We start from the raw sequence: 26,588 nt of genomic DNA on the forward strand, positions 1-26,588 counted from the left end.
AGACCACACAAGGGATTCCTGCAGCTCACATTACACTTTTCAGTCTGAGTTGCAGTCCAAACTACATACACACGGTCCTGGCTTAAGGATGCTGCTGCAATATCCTGAACTATACACATTCATTTTCGTTATCTAACTTTTTTGTCCCTCTTGATCTGATTTGTAACATACAGTTAGACTATATTTGAGTCTCCACTGTCCCAATGTCAACTTCTATATCAACTCGGAGACCAGGTGTTATTGAAGACTTGACAATATTTTGAGTAATATTTTATTTCATGTTTTACCACTATTATCTGTTTGTTGGGGGAAATGAATGAGGAGCTGAATGGCTATTTTTACATATCTTTTATTGCAGATTCTGTACAGTAACTGAGATGGTAGGAGGCACATTTCCACGTGGTGGGACAATGAGGATATTGTATTTTTCCCTAAGCTGGGTTGGAACATAATGGGTGAGGAGCTGGTGGTGCTTGCATGGAGCACTGGTTGGGAAATCAACAGAAAATCAAGGTCAGGGTGCCCACAAGATACGCACAAAATGTATAATTTAATCTATACATTTATGCTGACACAGCAAAAGCTGCAAAATATCTATTTACTTTTATTTCCCATTAATGTACCAACATACAAAAATCCAAGAAAAACCAGTAGAAATTACTCTACAAGCAATTATTTCGGAAGGATTTTGCACGATGGAACTTTTTGTCAGAAGGATGGAGAGGATGTTGAGTAATACCTAAAACCTCTAGTGGAGTTCTGTACAGGGAATTATTTTTCCCAAACCACATTATGTCATTTGTGTTCCGAGATTGAGCACTTTGCGAACTCTTGCTAGGAATTTTGGGGTAACGTCTGTAGAAAGGGCGTTCTGTTTCCTGGTTACCCTGGTAAGATGTCTGATAGATGGTGAAACCAAATCTACCAGTCAGTCCAGATGGTGTCCCACGATCCCACAGCTCAACGCTATGTGCAGTCTGTTTTGCTACAGGGACTTTCTTCTGCCCCAGGCCCTATGAAAGATAACATAACACAAAATTCAAAAACAGAAAGCTACCTAGACACATATAGAAGCAGAAACAAATGCATTATTTCACCACATAGTGATCTTGGCTAGATCATCGGAAAGCAGCAGAAGCCACGTGTCCCAAGTAGGGGGCTGCAAAGCATAATCTTGTACGTTTATTAAGGACCAGTTATGTCACATTGCAAATGGCCTGGGAGCAAATTGCTCACTTGCCTGCGTAATAGGGGCTGTATTGCATGGCATAGAAATTCAAAAGAAGGGTAAATAAGTTAAAGGGGATTAAAAATAAATGTAATAAATCTTAGTCTATCAAAGGAACAGCAACTAAACACTTTTTCTTTCCTGTGGTTAATCAAATTAATTAGCATTTATATTTAGATGTTCCAAAAACAATCTATTAAAATAAAATTTACTTTTAAACCTGTTTTTATAAAATCCAGTATTTGCCTTAAGCAGCTGCTATCCACTAGTAAACTGAGCTGTTCACATTTAGACATCACAAGCATTAGCAGCGGATGGCAAGGTCACGAATAATGAAAGAAATCAGCAGATGCAGGCTGCTCCCTTTGACAGCAGCTAATTTTGTTCTTGTGCTACTAACGTTAGTGGCAAAAACGTAACCAATTCTGCAGGCTATTTGGCATTTATTAAGTGCCTTAACAGCTCTAATAATAATCATAAAAGCTGCTGTGTGCAGTAATGGTTTGTTAGTTAGTATGGGAGTACCTCGCAGGAGAAAGCACACTTTATTGACCAAGTTGTGGCTATTCTAGTTAAGTGTTCGGGCTGGTAATTTGGGTCACCGTGTTAAATCACAACTGAAGCCCTGGCTTATTCATACCTGGGAGGTGTTGACAGAGTGCCAATGCTGTGTTCCAAAGCGGAAGGGTATTAAAAGATGGTCCAGATGAAATTTAGTAACATCATGAAGCTATATGATTTGAATATAAATAATGCTGTATTGGTCAGCCAATAGGGTTTGAAGCATTCTATTGCAATTGCCACAGCAAATAATATGCTCAAATGAAGAAAAAATAAGTGGGTAAAGTTGTCATCTCAATGACAGTCCATATGAAGAGGTTTATATTATGAATGAATGAGTACACAGCTGTGGAAACCTGGTACAGGAAACAGCTGAGCACTTTGTGTACAAATGGGAGCTCAATATAATTGTAAAATTGTGGTAGCATTGCTGAACTTTTAATTCCTAATGGCTTATTATAACAGCCAAAATGGAACTACAGAAGTCAAAACAGCAAGCATGCAACTAACTATTTGCAAAATATAATTTTACCATTATTCTACCTACCATTACAAGGTGGCAAACAATGAGAGTGCAGGCAGGAATAGGTAATAGCCATTTTATGGGAGAAACCTTTACATCCCTGGGATGCGTGCATGTTGGAATTTATTGAGCGTACAACTTGGATCATCAACACGCATTTATATAGTGTCTTTAACATAAAAAAATCCTAAGGCGCTTCACAGAGACATAATAAAAAATTGGATGTCAAGGAGATATTAAGAGCACCGACCAAAAGCTTTGTCAAAAAGGTGGGCTTTATGGAGGGTCTTAAAGGAGAAGAGGGAGGTAAGGAGGCAGAAGGTTTAAGGAGGGAATTTCAAAGGCCTAGATGGCTGAAGGCACAGCGCCAATGGTGGGGTGAAGGAGGAGGATGGTCAAGAGGCCAGAGTCAGAACAACAGAAAGTTCCGAGGCACTTGTAGGTTTGGATGAGGTTACAGAAATAGGGAAGGCCAGGGCCATGAAGAATTTAAACATGAGAACGAGAATTTTAATTTGGAGGTATTGGGGAACTGGGAGCCAATGGTATGTGTTGTACAGTAATGATTTCTGATGAGTGTAGGTCCACTCAGCCTACAAAAGTATGCAGGCACCATTTCTAGATCAATGGCATTGCCACACTACAAATTTATTGCATAATGTGAGCCTTATTAGTCACTTTTCTCCTGGTACACTCTCAACTGATGGAGGCAGCCTTCAATGGCACAGGAGGCCGGAACTGAGCTGATGAGGCATCCACACAATCAGTCATCTCTACTGTCACTTTCACAGAACACATCCCTTAGTTTTAGAAGCATTTTACTTTATCAGCAAGTGGACACATCACCTGGTGATGGTAGCACAGCACAAGGTCAAGTGGTGCATCTGGGGCAGTCTTTAGAGAGCAGCAGGCTTGTGCTCGAGGGCCATATCATCATTAGCAATGAAAAAACTTAATGGAATGTTGTTAGGTAAGGATATCAAGGGACATGGAACAATGATGAAACCCCTTGGGTGTGGATGTGAAAGCCTCATGGCTCCATGAAGCACATTTTGAACACATATCGAGGTGCTATGTAAGAGTGCATAACTGATAGGCCAACTGGCTAGAACAATGGAACAGGGTTTGTTCCAGGATGCACCCTCAAAATTGAGGCCATTACTACAGCATAGCAAGCTTAGCAACTGCACATACAACTGCTTGGGATGCACTGGGTTGTCAGAGTGGAAGAAGCTTTCTGCCTGGCTTTGATTCTTTGAGGGAAAGATTGGATAGCTTCAGGGAGAGAATGACAGAGCTACAGCAGCCACAAGGATCCCTCTAGGAAGGGAAGAGAATGGTTAGGAGAGGCAAAAGTATGGTTGAGGAGAGGGGTCTCCAGGAGGCTTTTGAAGGCGGGGAGTGAGATAACGAGGCAGTGATGCTGATTTAAGTAGAGTTTGGCAGAAGGCAATGCACTGGAGTTTAATATGCTACAAACCAGCCTTAACAAGTTTGATACCAACAAAAGAAAATTCCCACTAATGATTTCAGCTCCAGCTTGGAACCAATGGTGAGCTCCAACGTCCAACGCTACCTCAATTTTCCTTGTTCTCTGCCAGGTTTAGAGTTTATGGTATGTGCACAAAAATGCAGTGGAGAACGTAGCCCCAAGTCAGTTTGGGAAAAATATTTTGTGCATTTAATGGACTGTGATATCATCATCAGCAGTTAGAAAAAAACACAAACTTGGATATTAAACAAAACTTCACAAGTTTGGAATGACAGTGAGGTTCAAGCTAACACTTATTTTGTACAATTTGAAGGTGACTGCATTAAGGTACTAATATTATAAATAATATTATACTCCCATGTATGAAAAAGTGCTTCTTAAATGGAACTGTTTCTGAGCATCAATAAATTCAAGTACTTACGAAGGCAAGATGCTCGCCTGTGTGATCCAAGCTGTATCTGTTGTCATGAGTTGAAAATGGAAATTTCCCCTGTGATAGATTCTGACAAAATACAAAACATTTCAGGAATCTGTAACAATTTAAATTAATCAAAGATGATGAGAACAATACAGTTCTATTAAGTGAGTGAGAAGGTTGTGGATTCAAACCGTACTCCTGGACTTCAGTGCATGCCTGAGGCAGTGCTGCATTATTGGAGTTGTCGTCTTTTGGATGTAATGTTAAACCGAGTACCTGTTCAAGTGGATGTTAAAGATCCCATGATATTATTCAAAGAGCAGAAAGTTTTCCAGTGTCCTTGTCAACATTGCTTCCCCAAACAGATTAACTGGTTATATATCTGATAAGCTGTTTGTGGGACCTTGCTGTACTGAAATTGGCTGCCGTATCCGCCTACAAAACAAAAGTGACCGTACTTCAAAAAGTAATTCAATGGCTGCGAATAATTTGGGATGTTCTGAGGACATAAAGCACTTTATAAATCGGAATTCTTTCTTTCTTTCTTTCTCGTATTCATGGTCCAATTTGTGACAAAGCTGAGGATCCATCCTGTTCCAGGATCATAAGAATCTATATTATATATTTTAAATGCAATTTTAAACTTCACTAATGCCTGGGATTTTTATGATGTGGAGATGCCGGTGATGGACTGGGGTTGACAACTGTAAACAATTTTACAACACCAAGTTATAGTCCAACAAATTTATTTTAAATTCCACAAGCTTTCGGAGGCTTCCTCCTTCGTCAGGTGAACGGTTTTAAAACAGACATTAGCCATTGATTGTCAAGGAGAAGCTATTGTTTCTGTAGCTTGAAATGTGAAGCCAGGTTTTCTGGTTTGATGTCCAGTAGCCTTTAAACTTTGCTAATCAAGTTATTTTTCCTTTCCAGAACAATGGGGGTGGAAAGGCAGATGTCATGCGCCGACCAAAAAACAGGCAACTCACTTGAACAAGTTGTCAGCCTGCACCCTGTAAGCCTGCTTTGGTACGGCAAAACAGATCACAGAGGTGTGAGGCAAAGGAAGTTAAGTGTTAGAAATGTAATAAGGTGGGACACAAATCAATAAATTGCTCATTTGAAGAGACCAGGAGTACATGATAGCATCCCATATTATTTTCAGTACATGATTCATTTTCAGTATACCTAATGGTAAAAGGATTTCCTGCTATTGTAGATAATTCAATGTAGGGTAAAGTTTCAGTTCATAGGAAGTGCAAGCTTGCCTTTGGAAACTAACTTTTGCGGAGAACACAAATAAAGAATTTTGGGAAGTAGCTTGATTTGTAACACCAATATTTAAGGATCTAATGAAAATGTATGTTGATTCACCATCCTTGGGTACATCCTGTCCCATCGGCAGGATAGGCCCACCAGAGGTGGGGGCATGTTGGTATACAGTTGGGTGGGTATGGTTCTGGGAGTCCTCAACATTGACTCCAGACTCCATGAAGTCTCGTGGTTTTAGGTCAAACATGGGCAAGGAAACCTTCCCATGATTACCACCTACCACCCTCCCTCGGTTGATGAATTAGTGCTTCTCCATGTTGAACACTATGTGGAGGAAGCACAGAGTAGCAAAGCACAGAATGTACTCTGGGTGTGGGATTTCAATGTCCGAGCCATCAAGCAACTTTCCACTTAATTAATTTCTGGGCAGAGAGAATCCACTTTAGGCTGGTACTCCCGTTGACCGTGCAGCCAGTTCCGTGTATTTATCAGCCTTGCCAGAGCAAGATGGCCAAAATCAATTTTTAAATCACATTTACCCTGTCTATCTGATATAAAAGATAATGCAAAAATCCCCCATTTTGCCACACCAGCTGTTATACTAGCAAAAACAGCAGGGGTACCAGGGACCTAGCACTTTTATTGGCCTGCAGCAAATCTGAACTAAAAATATTAAAGAATTATTGTCAGAATTAAATGAATCATATCCGTTTTAGATTCAAAACTCAACCAATAAACTTAGGACGTTTCCCCCTTTGTATTAGGTAGCATAGCAACAGTTGCAGGCAGAGATAACTATATAACAGGGACAAATGTCTTCTGAAATGGACCCTTTTGACCTCTTAAGAGCACAAAAAGACTTGCAGAAAAATGGTGCTGGGATACAAATTAGCAACAACATTCCAGAAAGATGACTTTCTCACATGAAGGTTGACCTTGGTGTTAAAAATATTGCATCTATTGGTATAGCACGCTATCTTACCTTCTCACGCACTTTATACAACGACGGCAATCTATCATTTAGCTTGCTTGGAGAAATATTCTGTTTTTGCATTGTGATAGATTTGTCTGTGGTAGATTCAGACTCCCTACAGAATGGGGATTCTAGCTCATATGGATGGCAAAACTGAAAGAACAGAACATGCATGACTTCTATTGATAACTGAGCACTACATATTCAGTAGGCAAAATGTGGAATAGGATATGGTTTACTCCAAAACTCATAGCACAGCTGAAAATTATGAATGGGCTCTTAAATTTTTATTCTTTTGATACAAGATAAAACAATATGTGGAGATAGCATGTCTACACATTACCCCTGTAGTTTCAAATCATAGAGGTTCAGTATCATCATTTGGTTTTCTGGCTTAAAAATAAAATTAGATAACCTATTTTTGGAGCCAAAGATTACATGAATGTGACATGTTTTTACTGCCACAAGTGAGGCTAACCAATTAATGGAAATAAGTGCTAGATTGGAAGTACCAGAGAGGGGACCTTACTATATCAGCTCTGACAACATTCCTGTGTTTAATAATGGAAAGAAAAAATCAATACACTTGTAAAATGGGTAGCAAAATGCAAATAACAAATGTGCCACGGCTCTGTGGCTTAGGAAACCCAATTCTGTTATGTGGACCAGATCATGTAACTTGCTTAATTCTCTGAGACTCACTGCTATTTGCTGTAACAGAAAATGATCCTTGAAAGATTCTGACTCCATTAGATGGAATAGGTAGTGAATGAGATGCTTCAAAAAACTGTTATACAATTTTCTTTGCATGGCTGGGGTGGGGAGGGTAAGGCCTGCTAAAAGTATTTTGGGAATTGAACGAAGAAAACATTCCCACAACTTTCCAAGTCTTTGGGACTAGGTATCTGTGGGATTGGGGTGGGAAAGAGGGACTGCCTGGTCTCCACTAAGATAAAATGAAGAAAACTGTAAAGTTCTATTAGTCTAATACACCTGATAACTTGGAATTGTTTTATTTTGTCTATCAGTCAGCTGCTAAGAATAGCTTTTTTTGGTCAGCAGGATATCTGACAAATGTGGAAACCCATCACCAAGTTTGAGTTTCCAAAACAAGTTACTGAGAAATCTACAAAGGCACAGTTTCTATCAGCATCATTGGTTAGCAGAGCCAAAACCCAGGAACCTCAAGTGTGCACAGAGGTACTGCTGGAGTTTAATCAGCATGCAGCCTACCAACACAGAGCATGGCAAGCTTTGGTGCGTGTCCAGCCAAAATCATCTTAACCATTAAGGCAGTGGTTTACAAGTTTACATGGAACCAAGTGAGATGAATCCAGCCCCGAGTGACAACTTTACCTCTCCGGTTCCATTAGTGAGCTAGATGGGTTGGTCAATCACCAAGATGGCCCTAGAGTGCTGTGAACCTGCCTGGTTCAGCTTTCAGGCACTATCTACCACGGAGAGTGGATCTGAATTGTCCCCGTGTGCCCCCCACCTCCTCCAAGGTGGTTAGTCAGTAGTTGGTCAGAAGACAATTGACATATGTGGATTTGAGCCCTCACTCAGCAGACAACTGGTATGAGGAGCTCCTCATGCGCGGCAGGGTGAGCACAACTTACCATAACATGTAAGAGTTTTGCCACTATCTTCCTAACCATCCTATTGGACCCACCGCAAACCCCATTGAATGGTGGCTCCAACTGTTAGATGCTGCTGAAACTCTGTACATCTGACTGCCTCGGCAACCAAATCATAGTAGATACCAAACCCTCCATATATGAGTATGTGTTTTCACATCCAGCTTCCAGGTAATGCCTTCTAACAACTGTCATCTTAAATTTCAGAAGTTTCTCATCAGCTATATGACGGGCATCTGCTTTCAGCTTGGTGGAAGGATATCACAAGGCAGCTTGTGACATGCTAGCCACCTTGAAGTACAAGTCCAATGCCGAATACCAGGCTTGCTTGTCACAAATTGCCTAATCCAGGCTTTCATATGAGGGCCTTTGGCAAAGAAACACGCTTGCTGGGAGCCTGACTTCCTCTCCAGGGTGCTCAGTGATAGGTCAGCATACTTTGGAGCCCTCCCTCCAACCGCTTCTCCTTTTTGCCACAAATTCACATCAAAGCATGACCCTGGATCTTGCAAATAGGCCAGAGGAAGCAAGCCAGCAAACAATTATGCTTAGACAGGAAAGGTCCGTAGTGTCAACAGTCCATGATCGTGGCAAATGGCTTCATTCCAAGCTTCATAGAGTTCCAATGGATCGTTATTGATCTGACATAACCAGGTTAACCAAGGAAGACCCTGCGGCCACCTCCAATTCGGAGCAACCCGTGTCCCTTCCTATCTCTGATTCGAATCTTCAGCGCCCGGTTTATGGGAACTTTGTTTCTGAGACGGGCGATGTAACCAAAGAGTGCCCATTGGTGAGGATTAATGATGACTTCAATCTTCTCCAGTCTGGTTGTCGTTTGTATATCTGTGTTGCAAACAAAGTCGAACCATCCAATTCCCAGCAACCGCCTCTGCCAGGGCATATGAAATGCTTCCAGTCTCTTGATGTCTTGCTTAAGCAGAGTCCATGTTTCAGATCCATACAAAAGTATCAGAAGGACACAGCTCTAATAGATTTGCGCTTCCATAGGGATTTTTACCTTTTTACTCTGGACCCTCTGCAGGTCCTTTATTGCTGAGGCTGTTAAGCCAATTCTCCACAGTATGTCTGGCTTGCTATGGCAAAAATGCTGAAATATTTTGTTTCAGTCTTTACGGTAGAGGACACTAAGAATATCCCAACACTGGACAAACGGGGCTCTAGGGGGGTGGGGGGGGGAGGAGCTAAATACGATTAAAATCACTAAGGAATTGGTACTTAGTAAATTAATGGGACTCAAGGCGGATAAATCCCCTGGACCTGATGGCTTACATCCTAGGGTCTTGAGGAAAGTGGCAGTGGGGATTGTGGATGCTTTGGTAATAATTTTCCAAAATTCTCTGGACTCGGCAAAGGTCCCAGCAGATTGGAAAACTGCTAATGTAACACCCTTATTTAAAAAGGGTAGGAGGCAGAAGGCTGGATATTATAGACCAGTTAGCCTAACATCTGTGGTGGGTAAAATTTTGGAGTCTATTATTAAGGAGACAGTAGCGGAACATTTGGATAAACATAATTTAATAGGACAAAGTCAGCATGGCTTTACGAAAGGGAAGTCATGTCTGACAAATTTGCTTGAGTTCTTTGAGGACATAACATACAGGGTGGATAAAGGGGAACCAGTGAACGTAGTGTATTTAGACTTCCAGAAGGCATTCGACAAGGTGCCACATAAAAGATTATTGCTCAAGATAAAGAATCACTGGATTGGGGGTAATATTCTGGCATGGGTGGAGGATTGGTTATCTAACAGGAAGCAGAGAGTTGGGATAAATGGTTCATTCTCGGACTGGCAACCAGTAGCCAGTGGTGTTCCGCAGGGGTCGGTGCTGGGTCCCCAACTCTTTACAATCTATATTAACGATTTGGAGGAGGGGACCGAATGTAACATATCAAAGTTTGCAGATGATACAAAGATGGGAGGGAAAGTAGAGAGTGAGGAGGACATAAAAAACCTACAAGGGGATATGGACAGGCTGGGTGAGTGGGCGGAGATTTGGCAGATGCAATACAATATTGGAAAATGTGAGGTTATGCACTTTGGCAGGAAAAATCAGACAGAAAGTTATTATCTTGATGGCAAGAGACTGGAAAGTACTGCAGTACAAAAGGATCTGGGGGTCCTAGTGCAAGAAAATCAAAAAGTTAGTATGCAGGTGATCAAGAAGGCCAACGGAATGTTGGCTTTTATTGCTAGGGGGATAGAATATAAAAACAGGGAGGTATTGCTGCAGTTATATAAGGTATTGGTGAGACCGCACCTGGAATACTGCATACAGTTTTGGTCTCCATACTTAAGAAAAGACATACTTGCTCTCGAGGCAGTACAAAGAAGGTTCACTCGGTTAATCCCGGGGATGAGAGGGCGGACATATGAGGAGAGGTCTTATTGAAACATATAAGATTGTGAAGGGGCTTGATCGGGTGGATGCGGTGAGGATGTTCCCAAGGATGGCTGAAACTAGAACTAGGGGGCATAATCTTAGAATAAGGGGCTGCTCCTTCAAAACTGAGATGAGGGGAAACTTCTTCACTCAGAGGGTGGTAGGTCTGTGGAATTTGCTGCCCCAGGAAGCTGTGGAAGCTACATCATTGAATAAATTTAAAACAGAAATAGACAGTTTCCTAGAAGTAAAGGGAATTAGGGGTTATAGGGAGCGTGCAGGAAATTGGACATGAATTTAGATTTTAGGTTAGGATATCAGCCATGATCTTATTAAATGGCAGAGCAGGCTCGAAGGGCCAATTGGCCTACTCCTACTCCTATTTCTTATGTTCTTATTCCCATCTGATGACAGTTTACTACCTAGGTAGAGAAAGTTATCCACTGCCTCAACTTTTTGTACATCACCTTGAATGTCTTGCATTGCAGCATCTGTACCAACTTTTGTCTTTGCCCAAGAAACCAGTAGCCCAAAGGTGTCTGCCTCGCGCTGGAAGATCTCCAATGTGACTCTGACATCGCACGTATCCTGAACATAGGAACAGGAGTCGGCCATTTAGGCCCTCGAACCTATTCTGCCATTCAATGAGATCATGGCTGATCTGTGACCTAACTCCATATACCCACCTGAGCCTTATATCCCTTAACACCTTTGGTTAACAAAAATCTATCAATCTCTGATTTAAAATTAACAATTGAGCTAGCATCAACTGCCATTTTCAGAAGAGAGTTCCAAACTTATACCACCCTTTGCGTGCAGAAGTGTTTTCTAACTTCACTCCTGAAAGTCCTGGCTCTAATTTTTAGGATACGTACCCTGGTCCTAGACCCCCCAACCAGCAGAAGTAGTTCTCTCTATCTACCCTCTCTGTTCCCCTTAATATCTTGAAAACTTTCATCAAATCATCCCTTAATCTTCTAAATTCCAGGGAATACAACCCTAGTATGTCTAATCTTTCCTTGTAATTTAACCCTTGGAGTCCAGGTATCATTCTAGTAAATCTACACTGCACTCCCCCCAAGGTCAATATATCCTTCCTAAGGTGCGGTGCCCAGAAATGAACACAGTACCGAGAAGGGCGACATTATCTGCGTAGTCCAGGTCAGAAAAAGGGATCTGATCAATGGTAATGCTGATATTTGCAGAGATACAGTCGAAGGTCCAGTCTAATGGATGACAGACAGGATTGGAGCTCGGAAGCATCCCTGCTTTACTGACCTCTCAGACTTGTAGTTCCCCAGTTGGACCCATACTCCTGGGTCATTATGTAGATTTTGAATTAGCCTCAGGTGGATGTCAGGAACGGCGATGAGCCTTCAAAGGGAGTACCTGGCGACAGAATCAAATGTTGCTTGGGGTCTACGTATGTGACTGCCAGAGAGCGGTTGACTTCGCAATGAATCTCAGACAATGGGCTGACAGCAAGTATGGCGTCCATTGTAGATCGCCCATCGGTGAAACCCGATTCCTCTGAACGACGATATTTCGTCAGAAGTAGCTGAAGCCGAGCAAGTAGGATGTCTTCTGGACCCGACCATATAACTCCTAAATTTCTGAAGTGCACCATTGAGCCCACAAGCTCAGCATTACATCAACTCTTTGTTCGGATTTGGACTTCTGTGAAGGTGTCAGCAGAGTGGAAGGAAGGGATCATTATCTCGCTCTCCAAAGGGAAAGACCCATGCACAAAGTGTGACTTCTTGACCAATAATTTTTTTTTCTATTCCTGGAGAAGTCTTTTCATGTGTTCTACTTGCTTGGGTTCAGCCAGAAGCTCTTCCATTATATGCCTAGGAGTTCTGAACCATAAGGGAACACTGGATATATCTCAGACAACACAAGCTTAACGTGCATTGGGACTTTGCTGTAATTAAAGAAAGGTGAGGAAGTCCACAATATAGCCTGCGGAATGTGATAAACAGATGATACTGAGAATCTGTTGAGGCTGAAGTGGTTTTGGTGGTCATGTTTATGACAGGTGTGAAATAATATCCTTATTTGTTTACATGAAAATTTTTACTGGCCACGTGTGTTGAGTAAATACTATTATCCAATTGTTTGTATTATCTCAAGTGTATTAGTAATAAAAGATAGAAATCAGTCTTGGTACACTGTAATTATTTTGACAGTTCTTTAACTTGAAAGGCTGACAAACAATAGTTTAGTGTTTGTCCTTGCTTATTGGAACTGGATATAATTAAACAACTTTTCAAATATTTGTTATATATTTGCTGTTATACAAAATATTTTAAATTAGCCTTTTTAAAGAAACACATTGGCATAAAAGGATTTTTGTTCCTTCATTGGCTACCAATATTCACTAAAGCCATTAATGGCGGTACTACATAGAAGATTAATGTACATTAGCCAACATTAGTTAGAAAGTTATTTTGGATCTCTGCCATTTTATTTGTAAGTTTTAGAAACAAATTATATATAAAAGTTGTTTTGTGAAGTAGTGAATGTTATTTTTATATTTAAAAAGCCAATAAAAATGGCCACTACGCCAATTTAAAACAAAATGGATTACGACTTCATTTTAGTCCCTTGTTTTTTCAAATTGTAGAAAACTAAATTTCCGATATTTTTGTTTATTTCTATTAAGTTTCCTACCCATTGACCGTCGCTTTGCGTGCACGGGTTACAGGTCCTTCCTTTAGGCATTCTCTCCCAGGGCACGTTGCTATTTTGGAAAAACTGTTCAGATTTTTTTTCAGGGTGACATCGTTTCTACTGGAGCGGTTGGGTACGCAGGTCTCAGAACAACTGAAAAGACGTTTCCTTCACAGTAGCAACAAACAGATCAAATAACGGTAAACAATTATCACTGCAATGTAAACGAAATAAATAGTAAAATGTAGTCAATTAGATATTCCGGAGCTCACTCTACCCAGTCCTGAAGTTTACTTGTAGGGCCTCGGGGATCAACTTGAAGCCATAGCAACACAGTCTCAGACACGCCCTCCACGGCGAGCCCTATCCAGATCTAGTTAGACAAACCCCTCGGAAAGAAAAAAAAATCCTTATTCAACCGTCCCAAAGGACTGAAGCTTTTGTCTGCACTTCTTTAAAAAAAATCAATGACTGTTCACTCCAGCGAATGCCTGTATTTCCATACCATAACTGAGTGGAGATTGAACAATGCAATTGGTATTTATGTCCAGCACTATTATTTTTGAATGATTTGAAATTTTGATCGTAAGTGGTGCACTCAATATTTTTTACATCTTGAACTTTAGAAAATCAGCAATGGATGTCCTGTAGCGGTGATTCCGTTGCAAATATTGAGCGATGTGTTGCCCCGTCCCTTTAGGATACTAAGTCTAATTGCTGTAAATAGGCCCATCGTGATGTCAACTATAAGCTAAATGTTTACATTCTTTTATACTTTTTGTGAGCAGGACACAGAAATTTTCATGAGATAAAATGTAGCATCTCCAATGTAAAGGACTCATCTCAAAACACACACAATTCGCAAAGTTAGCAGTAACATGGAACATGACAAGCTATTATTGCACTTGAAAAGTTTTCAGGCAATTATTTTTGGCAGTTTGTAAACATACCAGCTGCTGTAATCAACACTGGGAACAGTCAGGGTTTGGGAAAACTTTGCCCTGAAAGTCAGGAATCATAAAGGCTGCTAGACAGTGCTGATCTGAAGCAGAAAGACTGATAGACAGCAATGATTCTGAGTCAGAGTGACAGACTGTTGATCCGGTGATGTTTGGCACCAATGGGCCAATTAATTAGCTATTGTAACATTAAGGTACCAAGTGTAACATCTTGATCCATCTGATACAACACACCTGGAGTAAGCGGAAAGGTCCTCTGTTTATGACCAGGATATGTCGCTTCTAATCTCCGCCAACGCCTACATTCCCAGTGTCCAGTTGCATGTGCATTTTGACTACTGCTCCAGATCAAGCCCATTGCCTCTTTTTCTTGGCCCCTCATGAGTGATATTGAGGCCCTGGAAAAGGTTCATAGGAGGGCTTCTAGAAGGATCCCTAGCTTAATAGGCCTTCGCTAGAATAACAGACTGGGGCTTTTCACTCCAGAAAGGCATATACTTCAGAGAGATTTAATTTAAGTATTTAAAATAATGAATGGACTAAACTGTGTCTGTGGGGACAGACTATTTAAGCTACATCAAAAGCAAAATACTGCAGATGCTGGAAATCTGAAATTAAAAACACAAAATGCTGGACATACTCAGCAAGTCAAGCAGCATCTGTGGAGAAAGAAACAGTTAATGTAGCAGGTCGATGACCCTTTTTTTGTAGCTATTTAAGCTACAAGTGACTACACTTCAAAAAAAGTACTTCATTGGCTGTAAAGCGTTTGTGACAAGGAAAACGATGAGTCATGCCTATAAGCTATGCAAATATAGGACTAAGTTAAATTGAATAGGCGGTTTGTCTTCACGCAAAGGGTCTTCGACTCCTGGAACAAGTTGCCAATTTGACTGGTGAATGTGGATTTACTGTGACAGTTCAAAAAGGAACTGAATGAGTTCCTCACTATGGCTAATACCACTGCATACAGGAGGTGGGTTGGTACCTCATGATCATTTTGATTTTTAGGAACGTGTTTTAATTGCCTTCGGGGGTCAGAGACAAATTTCCCAGGTTTTTTTTCCCCTGAATTGGAACTAGGGCTTTTTATTTTTTTTTCTGCTCACCCGATTACATGACTAGGGGGAACACTGGGAGTCACAATGCTTTTTTATGTCATGACTCTTTGGAACAGGCTTGATGGACCAGTCCATCCTGTCCATCTTTTCATACATTAATATACTCAAGCCCTTTTCTCCTATCTCCTTCCCTTATGTTCTTATGTTCTTCCTGTCATCCAGTCATGCCATCTTTCATTTTTCCCCTCTGCTACTTTGCCTCAATTCCTACCATAACTAATCATTACTCCTATGCCTTCCTACTCTCCTATTGCCATTCCAAGCTTGAATCCCCCTTGAATAAGCACACAGCTACCCTCTGTGCCTCTTTTGGCATTCTCCGAAGGGCCCATTGAGGCGCCAGGAGCAGCAATCCCAACTTCCCCATCCTCTACACTCGCCGCCCTTCCTTCCCAGCACACCCGCTGGAAGCTAACCTCACCAGCCTCCTTTCCGTATCACGCACCCCACCCACCAATGAATTCTTGGACTCTACCTGTTGATCAACAATCACCGTCTTTCTCCACATTTCCCTTGAGAATATACATTCACAAGGCCGTTGCCATCAACAACCTTATTGTGGATGATTGCATTAACAACCTGGCTTTGACTTAAATTTGGCTCACGGGTGACCACACCATGCTCGTTACTGAAGCCCCCCTGCCTGGCAATACTTTCTATTGTTGGCCGTGCCCAAATCGTCACAGTGCTGCTGTGGCCCTTATCACCAGGTCATACCTTGGCTTCTCCCCTACTCCTTTGGCACCTTCACCTTCTTCCACCCCTCAAAACTCTCATTGAAAATCAATGTTGTCCATTGCCCCTCAAGCCCCATCCTAAGTTTTTCGCAGAGATATCTTTCCTCCCTCTGCCTCTGCACCGAGCGATTCCTCATACTTGGTGATGTCAATCTCCATCACAGTTTACCTTGCCCTCTTTCCTCTGAATTCACTACTCTTCAGTCCTCCCTAAACCTCTCCCTCCATATAAACTCTCCTACCCATGTTTATGGCCATTCCTTGCACTTGCTATCTGCTATGGCTTCTCTACTCTCATGTCTCGATCACTGACAAGGCCATCTCTGACCACTTCAATGGATCCCTCACCACCTACATCCCCCTACACTTTTCCTACCCAACTTTTTCCAGCGGTGTAACCACCGCTGGAAAAAACTCACCCCCAAGCTACTTACAAATGTACCTTCAAGCTCGCAACTATCAACCTTCGGCCCTCTGTTTGTTTGCCATTTGCCATGATACTTCTGCATAGGGTTGCCAATTCTGTTGGAATGTATTTTGGGATGTATTTCCCTCTAAAATGTCCTTGCCATTCACAACCTTAACTTTGACTGAAACTTAGTGTCAGTGCCTGGCTACACTTTTCACCATCTGCTGTGTCCAAATTGTCACAGTGGTGCTGTTTCATCATATGACATCCTGACTCCTACCACTCCACCCCACATTTCCATCTTTCCCCCATAATCTAGCTCAGTCGGCTGCCCTAATTTGGTTCCAACTTATGTATCCAATCATAGCCAGTGCATCTCCAGCAATGGCTTTTCTTTCTGCCCACACACCATTACTTTCGGAGTCCTCCTCTTCCTCATCTACATGCTACCCCTCAGAAACATCATCTGCAGATATGGGGACAGTTTCTACATGAATGCTGACGACACCCAGCTCTAGCTCTCCACCGCAACTCTCAGCCTGTGTTGTCTGACATCCAGTCTCAGATGAGCTGTAATTTCCTCCAGTTAAACATTGGGAATACCAAAGCCACTGTCTTCACCCTCACCTACTCCACAAACTCTATATGCAGTACTTGCCATCAATTCCATCTCCTTCCACAGAGGGAAGATGAATTCAGAGGAGAGAGGGCAAGGTGAGCTGAGATGGCGATTGAAATCACCGAGGATGAGGAATCACTCAGTGCTGAGGCTGAGGGAGGAAATACTATTTGAGTTATTTCAACACATTAAAAAATTACTCCATTACTTTTCTCAGTGTCATATACTTGTGGCACACGCACAGTGGGTCAAAAATAATAAACCATTGTGGATAAAATGAAGTATTGCCAATACTGCTGCCTTATTTTCTTCTAACAAAATATCATGTTGATTTAACTATTAGGTCACCAAATTTTACATCAGCCTCTTTATTTGTGTGGCTTGTTATTAGGAGATTTTGCCATAGCAACCAATTTGAGAGAAGCCATCTCTGAAGGATGTTTGGGCTGCTAAGACAGACAGGTCCATGTCATAAGAGAACCATGAGTTTGAAGGTCCATAGTGCCACTAAAGCAGCAGACCCTTACTCAAGATTTTTACTCCTGCAGCATTCATATTTACCTGCATTTTTTTGAGATGCATGCCATTTTTCTTACTTACACTTATGGTTAGCATATTTTGAAAGGTCCATCAGCATTTGTTAGGCCTGTTTGTCTTTCTTTGTAATTAATTCCATATAAAATACATAATGCAAATTCCATAGCATCTTGTTTATGAATTTTATCATGTGATTTAGTGAATCTGATTATCTTATTTATCAGTTTATGGCAGACAACTGGTTTAGCCATTCTTCGCCAGATCTGGCTGGACCACATAAAGCACTATCAGGTCTTGCACTCCTCTGCCAAAACTGCTCACTATTCCAGGAATGCAAAGATAACCCCCTGGCTTCTCTTCTCCACTACAAACTGTCTTCTTAAACCCCTCTCCCCTGCCCCCTTCGTCAAAAACTGCGAGGAGCTCATGGACTTCTATAACACTAAGATTGAGACCATCTGTTCAGCTGCCTCTGCCGTTTTCCTCCCTTCCCCTAGCCAAATTTCCCCTACGGTTCCCTCCTGCCCTAGCCCTGAACTCGCATCTTTCTCTAGTTTCTCTCCTATCTTCCCTCATGCCCTTTCCGAGCTCATCTTGTCCATGAGACCCACCTCCTGCTCCCTCGACCCTATTCCCACCAAAGTTCTCTTCCTGGCCCCCATGTTAGCTGATATTGTTAACGGTTCCCTCTCCTCAGATACTGTTCCCCTCCCCTTCAAATCTGCCGTCATCACACCCCTCCTCAAAAAACCCACCCTTGAACCCTCTGTCCTTGCAAACTACCGCCCCATCTCCAACCTTCCTTTCCTCTCCAAAGTCCTTGAACGTGTTGTCGCGTCCCAAATCCATGCCCATCTTTCCCGCAACTCCATGTGTGAAACCCTCCAATCAGTTTTCCGCCCCTGCCATGGTACTGAAACGGCCCTTATCAAAGTCACAAATGACATCCTATGTGACTGTGACAATGGTAAATTATCCCATCTCATCCTTCTTGACCTGTCTGCAGCCTTTAACAGAGTTGACCATGCCATCCTCCTCCAATGCCTGTCGTCCAGCTGGGTGGGACTGCGCTCGCCTGATTTCATTCTAATCTATCCAGTCATAGCCAGAGAATCACCTGCAATGGCTTCTCTTCCCTCTCCCACACCGTTAGCTCTCGAGTCCCCCAAGGATCTATCCTTGGCCCCTTCCTATTTCTCATCTACATGCTGCCCCTTGGCGACATCATCCGAAAACACGACGTCAGATTCCACATGTACGCTGATGACACCCAGCTCTAGCTCACAGCCACCTTCCTCGACCCCTCCACTGTCTCTCATTTGTCACATTGCTTGTCTGATATCCAGTACAGGATGAGCAAAAATTTCCTCCAACTAAATATTGGAAAGACCAAAGCCATTGTCTTTGGTCCCCGCCGCTAACTCTGTTCCCCAGCCACCAACTCCATCCCCCTCCCTGGCTACTGTCTGAGGCTGAACCAGACTGTTCACAACATTGGTGTCCTATGTGACCCTGAGATGAGCTTCCAACCACATATCCGCTCCATCACCAAGACAGCCTACTTCGACCTCCGTAACATCGCCCGTCTCTGCCCCTGCCTCAGCTCATCTGCAGCTGAAACCCTCATCCATGCCTTTGTTACCTCCAGACTGGACTATTCCATTGCTCACCTGGCTGGCCTCCCATCTTCCACTCTCCATAAACTTGAGCTCATCCAAAACTCTGCTGCCCGTATCCTAACTCGCACCAAGTCCCGTTCTCCCATCACCCCTGTGCTTGCTGACCTACATTGGCTCCCGATCCGGGAACATCTCGATTTTAAAATTCTCATTTTTGTTTTCAAATCCCTCCATGGCCTGGCCCCTCCCTATCTCTGTTACCTCCTCCAGCCCTACAACCCTCCGACATCTCTGCGCTCCTCCAATTCTTGTCTCTTGCGCATCCTCAATTTTAATCGCTCCACCTTTGGCAGCCGTGCCTTCAGCTGCCTAGACCCTAATCTCTGGAATTCCCTCCCTAAACCTCTCCACCACTCTCCTCCTTCAAGACGCTCCTTAAAACCCAAACACATTGACCAAGCTTTTGGTCAATTCAGTTCAGTACCACAGATCGTGATGTACATCTATCTTCCAACAATAAACAGGTGGTGGTACTACTGCTGACAAGACAGTGTCCCAGAGAAATCTAATGAACACACGTCAATATTGTCAATTAACTTGCCTGATAAAATGCAACCAGCCTCTTAGTTGATCAATAATATAATTGCCATTTTGCTCAATTTACAGAAGTTCTTTATTGCTGTTAGTAATCTGCCGCTGAATCCATCTGTTGATAAACAAGTAAACATTTTATCCTTGGCATTCCTATGAAATACTTTGAGTACATGAATGTTGGGCACAGTCTACTCTTAATTCAAATTATCTGATATTTCATATTTTTAGCATTAAATTCCCACTTTGCTGTATTTATGTTGATTAATTCAAATAGTTGGATAAATCAAAGTTTTATTGCCAAAAAAAACTTTGAATTATCAGTTCTGATGAAAGGTCATTGACCTAAAATGATAACTTTGTTTCTCTCTCTCCATAGAAGCTGCCTGACCTACTGAATATTTTCCAGCATTTCTTGTTTTTATTATTGAATTATCAGTAGACTGCATAATAATTTTCTATGTTTTCTTCTATTTGTCTCAAGATAAATAGCAGATATTAATATTTCTGCAACACCTAAATCCCAAAGGTTATCTCCTCAACATGCTGCCTTTAGTGACATGATCCATAAGCATGGGTCGACTTCCATACGTATGCTGCAGTTATAGGAATTTCCAAGAGTTCAGATCATAATGACATTTAAGGCATACTTAAATACTTCCACCTTGAAATTTTGTATTTTTCTTAAGTTACAAAATCAGAAGAAAAGACAGCATTTGGTGAAATAAAAACCTTTCCTCTCTGTACAGTGAGCTAATTCTGATACTTGTTTATCAACTACATTTATGCCATACATTTGGCACAGATGTGAGCTGACATCAGACTTGACAAAAAACTATCCATTAGGAATGATAATCACTGATTTTGGTTTGAAAATGTAACTCAATCTAGAGTCACTTAAAAATAAAAATAACTCTACATTTAAATGGGGTTGTATGTGTCACTGTTATTTATTATAAACACAATTCCTAACATTTGTTTGAATTTGACAGCTCTGATCTACAGCACCACAAACCGATTGCCTCCAAGAAATGGTCTTCATTCATTTCACTTCACAAAGGCTGCAGTTTGAAACAGAGCCCACTATCCTTCCATTCAGTTCTAAATGCTGAAGAGCACTGACTGAAGAGCATAGGAGCTTTACCAGTGCCCTGGCCAACATTTATCGCTCAACCATCATTAAAATAGATTATCGGGTCATTTTTCTCATTGCCATTTGTGGGACCTTGCTGTGTGCAAATTAGCTGCCACATTTCCCTATATTGCAACAGTGATTGCACTTCAAAATGCTTCATTGGCTGTAAAATCATTTTGCGATGTCCTGGGGTCGTGAAAGGCATCATATCAATGCAAGTTCTTTCTAGAGTTCAGTATTCCTACAACTTCAGAAAAATAAGTCACAAAAATTGTAAAGCGACAACTTGTATTTATGTAATGCCTTTATACAGATTCTGTTCTTGGTCTGTGCTATAGAACTAAATGATCAGACAAGGCAGCAGTAGGGATGCTATAACTGGTCTTAATTCCTTTGGTGCAGGGAGATGAGAAAATCTGTCAAGACTCGGGCTCCAGATCCAAATTTGAATTTGTACTGATGCTGAAATAGTCCTGGGGTGAGGACTGGCTTTGTTGCGATGTCCCTGTGGCCAAATAACCTGTCACTCACTATCTAGACTCACACATTAACAGTGGCCACGGGTGGGGTACAGTCTTATGGCGACCGCAGTGGAAAAGAACATAAGAAATTGGAGCAGGAGTAAGCCATATGGCCCCTCGAGCCTGCTCCGCCATTCAATCAGATCATGGCTGATCTTCAACCTCAACTCCACTTTCCTGCCCGATCCCCATATCCCTTGATTCCCCGAGAGTCCAAAAATGTATCTATCTTAGCCTTGAATATACTCAATGACTCAGCATCCACAGCCCTCTGGGGTAGAGAATTCCAAAGATTCACAACCCTCTGAGTGAAGAAATGCCTCCCCATCTCAGTCTTAAATGGCCGACCCCTTATCCTGCAACTATGCCCTCTAGTTCTAGACTCTCCAGCCAGGGGAAACAACCGCTCAGCCTCTACCCTGTCAAGCCCCCTCAGAATCTTATATGTGTCAATGAGATCACACCTCATTCTTCTAAACTCCAGAGAGTATAGGCCCATTGTACTCAACCTCTTCTCATAAGATAACCCTCTCATCCCAGGAATTAATCTAGTGAACCTTCATTGCACTGCCTCGAAGGCAAGTATATCCCTCCTTAGATAAGGAGACCAAAACTGTATGCAGTACTCCAGGTGAGGTCTCACCAAAGTCCTGTACAATTGTAGTAAGACTTCCTTACTCTTGTACTCTAACCCCCTTGCAATAAAGGCCATCGTGCCATTTGCCTTCCTAATTGCTTGCTGTACCGGCATGCTAACTTTTTGTGTTTCTTGTGCCAGGACACCCAAGTCTCTCTGGACACCAACATTTAAGTTTCTCACCATTTAAAAAATATTCTGTTTTTCTATTCTTCCTACCAAAATGAATAACCTCACATTTCCCCATATTATATTCCATCTGCCACCTTCTTGCCCACTCACTTAACCTGTCTATATCCCTTTGCAGATTCCTTGTGTCCTCCTTACAGCTTACTTTCCCACCGAGCTGTGTATCGTCAGCAAACTTAGATACACTACACTTGGTCCAAGTCATTAATATAGATTGTAAATAGCTAAGGCCCAAGCACCGGTCCTTGCGGTACCCCACTAGTTACAGCCTGCCAACCTGAAAATGACCCGTTTATCCCTACTCTCTGTTTTCTGTCCGTTAACCAATCCTCTATCCATGCTAACATGTTACCCCCAACCCCATGAGCCCTTATCTTGCGTAACAACCTTTTAGGTGGCACCTTATCAAATGCCTTTTGAAAATCCAAATATACTACATCCACTGGTTCCCCTTTATCTACCCTGCTAGTTACATCCTCAAAAAACTCTTAATAAATTTGTCAAACACGATTTCCCTTTCATAAAACCACGTTGATTATGCCTAATCATATTATGATGTTCTAAGTGCCCTGTTACTACTTCCTTACCAATGGATTCCAGCATTTTCCTGACGACTGATGTCAGACTAACTGGCCTGTAGTTCCCTGTTTTCTTTCTCCATCCTTTCTTGAATAGCAGGGCTACTTTCCAATCCACTGGGACCATTCTAGAATCTAGGGAATTTTGGAAGATCATAACCAATGCATCCACTATTCAGCCACCTCTTTTAGAACCCTCGGATGTAGGCCATCAGGTCCTGGGGATTTATTGGCTTTTAGTCCCATTAGTTTCTCCAGTACTTTTTCTCTACTGATATTAATTACGTTAAGTTCCTCACTCTCATTAGCCCCTTGGTTCCCCACTATTTCTGGTGTGCTTTTTGTGTCTTCTACTGTGAAGACAGATACAAAATATTTGTTTAACACATCTGCCAGTTCCTGATTCCCCATTATAATTTCTCCTGTCTCAGCCTCTAGGGGACCAACATTTATTTTTGCTACTCTCTTCCTTTTTACATACGTGTAGAAACTCTTACAATCCATTTTTATATTTCTTGCTAGTTTACTTTCATATTCTATTTTCTCCCTTTTTATCAATTTTTTGATCGTCCTTCTAAAGCTCTCCCAATCCTCAGGCTTACTACTCTTCTTTGCAACATTACAGGCCTCTTCTTTTAATCTAATACTATCCTTAACTTCTTTAGTTAGCCACAGGTGGATCACTTTTCCCGTGGAGTTTTTATTTCTCAATGGAATGTATGTTTGTTGAGAATATTGAAATACATCTTTAAATGTTTCCCATTGCTTTTCAACCGTCATACCCTTTAATTTAATTTCTCAATCTACCTTAGCCAACTCACACCTACATAATTGGCTTTATTTAAGTTTAAGACTCTAGTTTCGGACTTAAGTACGTCACTCTCAAACTCAATGTGAAATTCTATCTTACTGTGATCGCTCTTCCCCAGAGGATCCTTTTCTGTGAGATTACTAATTAACCCTGTCTCACTGCACAATACAAGATCTAAAATAGCCTGTTCCTTGGTTAGTTCCATGATGTATTGCTCTAGGAAACCGTCTCAAATGCATTTCATGAACTCATCCTCCAAACTACCTTTGTCAATTTGATTTGCCTAGTCTATATGAAGATTAAAGTCCCCCATGATTACTGCATTACCAGTGCCCCCACGATTCAAAAACAATTCTCCATCAGCTGTGATTCAATGCTATCATTCTCACCCGAGTCAGAACTTTGTGGATTCAAGTCCCACTCCAGAGACTTGAGCACATAATCTAGGCTGACACTTCTGTACAGTGCTGAGGAAGTGCTGCACTGTTGGAGTGCCACCTTTCCGATGGACCGTTAAAGCACGTCCCCATCTGCCCTCTCAAGTGGATGTCAAAGATCCCATGGTACTATTTGAAGAAGAGCAAGGGAGTTTCCCCCGGTTTCCTGGACAACATTTATCTCCCAACTAACACCTGAAACAGATTATCTGGTCATTATCTTATTGCTGTTTGTGGGACCTTGCTGTGCGCAAATTGGCTGCCATGTTTCCTACATTACAACAGTAACTTCAAAAGTACTACATTGGTTGTATCATACGGAATGATACAGCACAGGAGACCATTCGGCCCATCGTGCCTGTGCCAGCACTTTGAGGTCCACAATTAGTTCCACTCCCCAAGTCTTTCCCCATAGCCCTGCAAATTTCCCCCCTTCAAGCATTTATCCAAATCCCTTTTGGAAGTTATTACTGAATCTGTTTCCATCACCATTTCAGGCAAAAAAAAAATATAAAGCACTTTAGGACGTCCAGAGGTCGTGAAAGGCGCTGTATAAATGTAAGTCTTTGTTTCTTGTTCCATGTGCGTTGGAGATCTACTCTCCAAAATATTTCCTTGGTGTGGACGCCTCATGCTTTTAAATGCTAAACGCAGCTAGAATCTGGAACAAATTTAAGCAAACAGAAAAGCTTAAAAATATACAAGTGATTGGCAAGAGATCTAACCACCGTCTGCTGTGCCTCACTCCTCCTCCTCTACCGCGTGCAGCTTCTAACCGTTTCCAACGAACATCCGAACCACGCCGGAAGTAACTCATTTCACTTCCGGGTAGTAGCCAACCTGCCGGCTCGTGTGGCAGAAGTTTCTGGTGACAGTCCCGGGTGGACTCGTTCTAGACCCTGATCAACGGTTTCTCCTGGTGACCAGACCGGACTGAGATACTGGGTCCAAGAAAGAGAGCGAGCTCCCGGTTCCCGGCCGTGCCGTGAGGCGCTCATTATCCATGTGTTTTTAAAAAAAAATTATTTCTAGAACGTTCTGGGTAGGAATAGTTTTCATGTTTTTGTACTAAGTTAACCCTTTCCCCGCAGCATCCGGCACCGAGTAATGATGGAGGCCAGCGAGCCCAAGGAATGTTCAGCAGGAGCCAGTGGGTCTCCCCCTCGGACCACGGAGAGTAGAGACGGCAGCAGGGAAGATTGTGACTTCAAACAGGTAGGACTTCCGTCGTGTTACCTCGAACTTTTTTTTAAACGTATCGCTGTTTATCTCAAGGCCTCAGTATTGATGATGTTGCACTGTTCACTTGCGGTCCTAACGCGGAAATAGCCCTCACATGCTCCTTTTATATACCCACCCCACTGTACACCCTAACTCCATCTCTGAGGCTCCAGGTTACAGAAAACACCAGAAATGCGAATTTGTCTGTTCGTTCTCCAGCTGCTAATTGATATGCTGAGTGTTATCCAGCATTTTACTGCTTTTGTTTCAGATTTCCAACAGTTCCAGTTTTTTTTTGCTTTTTATTTAATTTTCCCACGGTTAGGTTTGAAATTAATGATCCTTGAGTTTTCTCAGCAACTTTAGCCGTTAGCTTCTATTACTTAATCAATTTCAATTTTACCGATCCCTGTCAGTTTTAGTTGTAATTTTAATTTGCCAGGCATAGCTGGCTGCAACATTATGGTGACTGTAGACCAGTGTTGTCCAAAACATCAGCCACATGTGGCTAATTGGGAATCCAGATGTGAATAATTGCATTAAATAAAAGTAATTTGCATTAAATAAAAGTAATAGAAACTCGATGGCCATGTGATGGTAGTACTTATTCATATGGTGTATGCATGTGTACTTTAATCTTTTTGTGTGTTTGTTGGTAAGATGAAAAGCAGTGTGTAGATGTTTTTTGATCATTGCGTGTGCTTTACTTCCTTGGTACTCGGTTATTTGCTAAACTGATGTCTAACATGGGTGAACATGCAGATATCAACACCATAGAAGCACTAGCAACATTTGTATGGAGAGGGTAGCTGTCATCGTGGTCCGATTGATATTTTTATATTTCTAAATTCTCATTTCAGCAGTTCAGGTTGTGTTAGCTGCATTTTTAACCTCTAGTACTACTGGGAGGAGTACAAGCACATAAGGGAGCTTCATCTTCTGTGGTATATCTTGTAGGTAAGAATAGGGAAAGAAAATAGACTTAATGTTTTTAAATAGAGCAAAGAAGCAGAGGGACCTAGGTGTGCAGATACTTGGGTCACTAACCCAGCAACTATAGGCCAGTCAGTTTAACCTCGGTGATGGGGAACCTTTTAGAAGCAATAATCTGGGACAGAATTAACAGTCACTTGGATGAGTGTGGATTGATTAGGGAAAGCCAGCATGGATTTGTTAAAGGCAAATCGTGTTTAACCTGATAGTTTTTTGATGAGGTAACAGAGAGGGTAGATGAGGGCAATGCAGTTGATGTGGTGTATATGGATTTTCAAAAGGCATTTGATAA

The 26,588-nt window shown here is 41.9% G+C and overlaps 2 protein-coding genes across 8 annotated transcripts in view; one reads left to right on the top strand and one right to left on the bottom strand.

The window, feature by feature from the left end:
• Positions 1 to 333: 333 nt before the first annotated feature.
• On the bottom strand, positions 334 to 24,899 carry tex36 (testis expressed 36). Of its 5 annotated transcripts, XM_068002343.1 has the most exons (6): positions 24,808 to 24,870; positions 13,460 to 13,571; positions 13,183 to 13,350; positions 6,477 to 6,620; positions 4,226 to 4,306; positions 334 to 1,013 (listed from the first exon to the last, which is right to left on the bottom strand). In XM_068002343.1, exons 3-6 carry the CDS (start codon positions 13,231 to 13,233, stop codon positions 663 to 665), a joined length of 627 nt encoding a protein of 208 aa, XP_067858444.1. In that variant the 5' UTR covers positions 13,234 to 13,350; positions 13,460 to 13,571; positions 24,808 to 24,870; the 3' UTR covers positions 334 to 662. The 5 variants fall into 5 exon arrangements, 4 of the variants coding, with proteins under 4 accessions (XP_067858444.1, XP_067858446.1, XP_067858447.1 ...); XM_068002345.1 differs by lacking the exons at positions 13,183 to 13,350; positions 13,460 to 13,571 and having other exon boundaries at positions 24,808 to 24,883; XM_068002346.1 differs by lacking the exons at positions 13,183 to 13,350; positions 13,460 to 13,571; positions 24,808 to 24,870 and adding an exon at positions 11,788 to 12,535.
• The window catches only part of edrf1 (erythroid differentiation regulatory factor 1), a 63,301-nt gene continuing 61,604 nt past the window's right edge, over positions 24,892 to 26,588 (top strand). Inside the window, exon 1 of one of the 3 annotated variants that reach the window (XM_068002342.1) lies at positions 24,892 to 25,297. In XM_068002342.1, the coding sequence (XP_067858443.1) occupies positions 25,190 to 25,297 (108 nt within the window). In that variant the 5' untranslated portion in view covers positions 24,892 to 25,189. The remainder of the gene's footprint in view (positions 25,298 to 26,588) is intronic. The other 2 variants (XM_068002341.1, XM_068002340.1) reach the window with 2 other exon arrangements.

Source organism: Heptranchias perlo, chromosome 21, assembly GCF_035084215.1.
Source record: "Heptranchias perlo isolate sHepPer1 chromosome 21, sHepPer1.hap1, whole genome shotgun sequence".
NCBI classification, from domain to species: domain Eukaryota; kingdom Metazoa; phylum Chordata; class Chondrichthyes; order Hexanchiformes; family Hexanchidae; genus Heptranchias; species Heptranchias perlo.

Bases quoted from the DNA above. Each gene is read 5' to 3' on its own strand.
- tex36 (XM_068002343.1), bottom strand. From the start codon at position 13,233: ATGCCTAAAGGAAGGACCTGTAACCCGTGCACGCAAAGCGACGGTCAA. The intron at 6,621-13,182 runs GTAGGAAACTTA...CTGTTCTTTCAG, and splicing joins CGCAAAGCGACGGTCAATGG to TTTTGCCATCCATATGAGCT. The intron at 1,014-4,225 runs GTAAGTACTTGA...TATCTTTCATAG, and splicing joins CAGGCGAGCATCTTGCCTTC to GGCCTGGGGCAGAAGAAAGT.